Here is a 6000-nt window from a genome sequence, read left to right as displayed (position 1 = left end):
GCGGGGGGATTAAACGCAGCCTCCGCGAGGTAGGGTGCAGACCACCTTTCATCTAAAGGCATATGAATACCCATGAGATTCCTGTTGTGACGTCACTTCCGGTGACAGCGTCCCCCCACTTCTCGTCACTTCCGGTGACAGCGTCCCCCCACTTCTTTTTTTAGGACTTGTGCCCTGTATATTGGTAAAACGTCTCAAGAACTTAGACAGAGAATAACACAGCATCGATCTAGGATAAAAAATAAAGTAATAAATGCTTCCCTTGTAGCGCACTTCCAAGAACTTGAACACACTGAGGGAGATTTGCATTGGACTGTCCTTAGCGCAATCAGACCCAACCCGAGAGGAGGGGATTTGGAAAGAACATTGCTCCGACGTGAAGCGTACCTTATCATGAGATTCAAATCAATACTGTTTTACATGGCCTGAACGAAATGTCAGAAATTAACAGACTGTGATAAAAAGAAAAAAAAACGTTATCAGTTTCTTCAACGTTACACTCAGCCGTGAAGTAGGACTATAAAGTCCAGAATGCATTTCACCTGACTCGACAGAGTCTACAAGTTATGTCTTCCCTTCACTGTGAGGCACTTCCGCCGTTCCAAAATTGTCGAGGACACTGATACTGAGAAGGAAGCTGTAAACGCTGAAAGTTGTTACACGCAGGCAAGTCCCAGCGCACTTTTGTAATTTCACTGCACATGATTGCTTAATTCCGAAACTCTTTTTTCATCGCACATACTTCTTTGACAGGATCCAGCACTCGATTATTCACTATCGGGTGGCAATCTTTGTATTCATCAATCAAGAAACTGACTTGCTGCCAGCTGTAAATGTTCCAACATTGAGTCAGGTCGTGTTTGTTGTTTTAAATACCGATTTGTAACTCATGCAAAGCGTGCCACTTACACTGCCTTTAACATTGTAGGTCCCGACTGCAAATAATCTATGTCTGTCGGATAACTTGCACCTTCACGACTGAGGCAAGTCTTTCCAAAGCTATTTAAGCAAGAAAGCCCACGCTGGTAGAGATAACTGTTGCTGCGCAAAACCGTGCTCAAAACACATTAACCGATTGCAGGTTCCTCCATAATCCTATAATTTCCCTTTATTTTGTAGCACACCTGAACACACTCAAGGGCATTGACTCCATCATTTGGTAACCGCCACTGTGCTCTCTCAATCATTGAAATGGTAAGGATTTATTACCTAGTGTCATATTTCCGTAAGTAGGTTGGACACCCTAGAGGGCCATAAAACCTGATTTTCTGTTTGTATACATGTTCGAGTCTGACCACGTCCTGGTCCTGTGGAGAACCCCAAAGAGATTAAGGGTTCAGAAACGCGTCTGTAAATAATTCTTGTCGCCACTTGTTTTCAAACCTGGACTGGTCTTTTGTTTGTTGTACATGTACTGTCATTTCATTGGTTTCTCTCTGTTGACTGTCGAATGTACTTTTTGTGAATTCTCTTAATCAAGTGTTTTTCCATGTTTGACATGACGTAAATGTTGATGGTGTTTTCCTAAAATTACTCAACTAACATTGGTGGAATAAAGACACCAAAATCACTTTAATTGTCGAAGTGCTTTTCAGAATTATCTTCGAACCTACACACCCTAACGTTTTCTTGTTTAAAACTATTGTGGAGGCCCAGTTAGGGTGTGGCAACGGGACCATCCACCCCCCCCCCCTTTTTTTGGAAAAACTATTAATCAAGGTAGCACCTGAAATCTTTGCCACCTGGGTAAATTATTCGACCTTCCAATGACGTATCTCGAAACTGGGAGCTCAAGAGATTTGCTTTCACTCGGCGGCGGGAGCGACAGAAAGCATGCTTGCCGCCGTATGCTCCAATCCTACATGGGGCGACCCTATGTCTGCCACCGCACTGTGACGTTCCATCCCTTCCATCTTAACCCTCCGAGCATGGAATGTGTTGTACTGTCTGCGCTCGGGACCAGAGTGTGTGTGCACAGGGCCGGACTGGCCGTAGCGGGCACCGGGCAATCCCCCGGTCGGCCGTGCAGGTGGGGGGCGGTTTTGGGCCCCTGGGGGCCGTTTTTTTTACAGGGCCGTTTTCGGCCCTGTAACAAAATCGTCCGAAAACCGACCCTGGCAAAGAGCTCGGCCGCACCCCCAACCCCCGGGGAGGGGGGGGGGGGGCGTCCGAGCCCTTAGCCAGGGCCGGTTTTGGTTCCCAGTCCTGCCCTGTGTGTGCATGCATGCATGTGTGTGCGGTCATGCATGTGTGTTTGTGTGTGAGAAAGAGAGAGCTGAACAGAAATGGACAGTGGTGGCTGCCAGCTATGGAGGTGCGGGAGGGCAAATGGGCACAAACATATAGAAGCTAAATTCATGCTGACATGCATTACATTATCCTTTTAAAGTTAAAATGTTTAACTTGAAAATGGTAATCTAATGCATGTCTGTGAATTACGGCAAAATACACATAAAATGTATTTTTTTATAAATGAAATAAACCTCACTTACCTTGCTGCACATCCTCGCTCTGTCCCGGTGTTCATCTCTCCTCCGGCCCAGTAAACTCCCCTAACCAATCCTGCCCTCGTGCTGCTTACCAGCATGAGAGCACTGCCAGGACTGAATGGAGTATTTTCTCTCAGTGCTCCAAAGGGCACTTGAGGCCTTTGCTTGGTCTCAACACAGCTGTCCAAAACAGCTGGTTTAAAGTGCACATGTCTGGCTGGCCGTTGTAAGACGGCCGGACGGCCAAAGAGACATACGCACTTTCAAGTGCCGAGCCCATCACTCCTCTCTGCTGCTGCCAGCAAGCAGCGATCCCGCCTCTGTCCTGAGACTCGGCTCAGGACGGGGGTTTGCAGAGTCAATGAAAAATAAACTGGTAATAATGTCTATTACCATTTTATTTTTCATCTGTGGACATTTTAATAGGTGGGGTGACGTTTCTCCGCCTTAATGGAAATGGACTGGGTGCATATAGTAAGGGGCCATCAGTCACGTGTGACTAGTCCTCTCTATACACATACCCCTAGCTCTCTCTCACTGCCATCAACGGGAATAGAGCCGATACCTGGAGTCACTGTATTTAAGTCAATTAGTGTTAAACTACTTTAACCCCTTCCACATGGGGGTAACTCCCACGCGGGGGGGGCGGGCGGCGATGTACTCGTGACTAGCCCAGCTCGTCATGAGGCACAGTGGAGCTGTGCTAATGACGAGCTGAGCTCGTCACGACCCCGCCCACTGATTGATGCTCCCGCACAGGCGGGGAATCAATTGCGCATGGGCGAGGCGCGACCGTTATGACGAGCCCAGCTCAACATGAGCACAGCTCCACCGTGCCTCATGACGAGCTGGGCTCGTCATGAGCACCGAAGCGGTTAACCAAAGTTCTACTCTATCGTAGATCAGGTCGTAAGTCTCATTGTCCCAATGCCAGTTGAGATGTCTATATGCACAGAAGCTACGAGGGGCATGCATGGGATTTTCCCACTCATTCCTTGGTTTTACGTTACCCACACCAGGTCCAATTCCAAATTGTTGGTTGCAGAACGGAAATGTGGTAATTCTAATTGTCAGTTTCCCTACTAAGATGCATGCTATCTAGAAGGCATATTGGAATCTCCTGGGAGACTTTCCACCAGAAGAGTCATGTGTGCACATTGGGCCCTGCTCATAAGTGTACATTGAATCATAAAAGTAGATTTATGACTGAATTTACCTTTTTTATGCTTGCAGGAATTCAGAAAGGAATTCCTGGTAGGTGTAAATTCATTTACACATGTGAAGAGCGCCACCACAAGTTTAGAGTTCTTTGCACTCATAAATCGCACTCATAAATCTTACTCTGGGAGAGGATGTGGCATAATGGCTAGGGCGGTCGCCCTTAATTCTGGGGAACCGTGTTCGAGTCTCTGCACCGACGTACAACATTGTATGATTCTGGGCAAATTACTTAATCTCCCCGTGCCTAACACAAATGAATGTCTCCTTGTGTAGTGCAACTGGTACTCATGTAAAGCGCTCTGATACCCGATACCTTTGGGTCAAGTTCGCACTATATAAAACTCTGGGGGGTGGAAAGGAGAGGTAAAATGGGCCTTTAAAGGTTTGAATAGCCTTTCAAGTTTATGAACGCCCACATAGATTGACATTTGTTAGTTTTCACAAGCTCCTCTCATTCATCTCTCAACAGGGGAAAGGGATTGATTTTTTTTCCAGCCAAGGACTGGCATAAACCATTTACCACTATGAGAAGGGGAATAGCTCACCCCCATATTTGGTGGAGCTGCTGGGAGGTGTAATCTACAGGGAAATATAATTCCCCCATGAACTAAAAACAAAAAACAAAGTCAGTTTTCACAGGATCCTATTTCGTCTGTGCAGAGTAGTATGCTGTAGAGAACGCCACACAACAGGCATAGGATCCCACTAGGAATGTCAAATGACCCTCACAGGAATATTCCTGGAAAACTGCATGATAAAGCTTTTCATGCGTGCTATTGGAAATACTTGTGAATTCCACACATAGGTACAAATCTGCAAGTGTAGATTTAGTACTTTCTTTGTGAATCTGGCCCATCATATGAACCATTTATTCTGAGGGATATAGAACTTTTCAAGTCATCTCTGAAAACAGAAATGTACAGGAAAGGTTACTGTTCCCCGGACTGACTATGAGGAATATGCAAGTTCTCAAGATCCATGCAACTTGTGTACTTTACTTAGGGAAATGTGTGGACACCTTCTGAACAGTACCCCAATGATTTTCTTGCTAGGAATTAGTCAGCCAGTGCAAGAGACTGAATCCTCTCTAGAGATGGTGAGTCATGAGGTGTGATCTATTTCTGAAGAACTCAGAGGCCCGTGGTTATCTTAGTCCTATCACTTCATGGGAACATTTACATTTGTTCTTAATGCATTAAGCCTGGCTAGAGACAGTTTAGCTCCTGAGTTCATGTAATCACAAAAATTATAGAGCAATATACTTTGGTTTCTTTATTGGCATTTGATTGGGAAGCACATGCATAAGCCTAGCAGGTAAGTAGTTTCCCCTCAAAGAACTGATGGAAGGTTGTTAATGCAAGCTACATGTAAAATAGAGTAGCAAGGAACTTTGCTTAATGTAACCCGAAACAAAAAAACAGTACTAAGGTGTTTTACATTGTGAAAATTCCGACAAGTACAACAGTAATGAATTTTAAATCTAACATAGCAAATAATATAACAATTGAAATAGGACATGTTATTATATTGCGACTCTGGCAAATGCAATAGGATGGAATTTTACATTGTGCACTATTTCACAAATATAATCAGAAGGGTGTACATTTTTGAGCGGTGCACCAACCGCCATAAAAACGTGCTTTACATTGTTTAACACCCTTAGACATCCATGTACAGATCTCTAGCTCAGAAGGGGCTAGAGTGGTATTGTGTTCTTTGTGTATGTGACAGAGGAAACATTCAGTTTTGCATCTGTCGTTGTTCCCAGATGCATGTCGGAGCCTGGGGCTGCCATGGGACTGTGCTCTCCTTGGAAAGACACACAATATGGACTAGTAGCAGTGGCAGATTTCCAGCAGAATAGGCTGCCACAGATGGAGCATGGCTGCAGTATGCATCCTACCCGAGCGTACGCGAAGACGCTATAGTGATTGTTGGCTCTCAAGGGCAGGACAGTGGCTGACATGGATGGTGTAAGGAGCAGACCCAAACGCCAGCAGGCACCAGGAAGCCCTTGCCAGAACAACTGTCCCAACAAGAGGATAATTCAAGCTCACCTCATTCCTGCAGACCAGTGACTTAACGAAACTTAAGGGAGCCCACCTGCAAAGTACATGGAGGAGCCCCCCTCCAGACTCATTCTGGAGCTCTCCGGCTGGGGTGCTGTGCTGAGAGGGCCCCCTGGAGCTAGAACCCTCCCTTCACTGCGAGGCAACGCAGACCTTTGTTACGGTACCGCTGCTGACTCCACTAACTGATCACCATGTCAGGAAGAAACGTGGCAAAGGCT

The 6000-nt window shown here is 45.9% G+C and overlaps 1 protein-coding gene across 1 annotated transcript in view; it reads left to right on the top strand.

Annotated features, from left to right (window-relative positions):
* Positions 1 to 587: 587 nt before the first annotated feature.
* LOC146823002 (enoyl-CoA delta isomerase 2-like) overlaps positions 588 to 6000 on the top strand; it is a 995794-nt gene continuing 990381 nt past the window's right edge. Inside the window, exons 1-2 of the mRNA XM_085607191.1 lie at positions 588 to 666; positions 1120 to 1194. Coding sequence (XP_085463317.1) covers positions 1192 to 1194 — 3 coding nt within the window. The 5' untranslated portion in view covers positions 588 to 666; positions 1120 to 1191. The remainder of the gene's footprint in view (positions 667 to 1119; positions 1195 to 6000) is intronic.

This window comes from Triturus cristatus, chromosome 5_2 (genome assembly GCF_964204655.1).
Source record: "Triturus cristatus chromosome 5_2, aTriCri1.1, whole genome shotgun sequence".
In the NCBI taxonomy this organism is placed as follows: Eukaryota; Metazoa; Chordata; class Amphibia; order Caudata; family Salamandridae; genus Triturus; species Triturus cristatus.
This window is presented reverse-complemented; position numbering and strand designations above follow the sequence as displayed.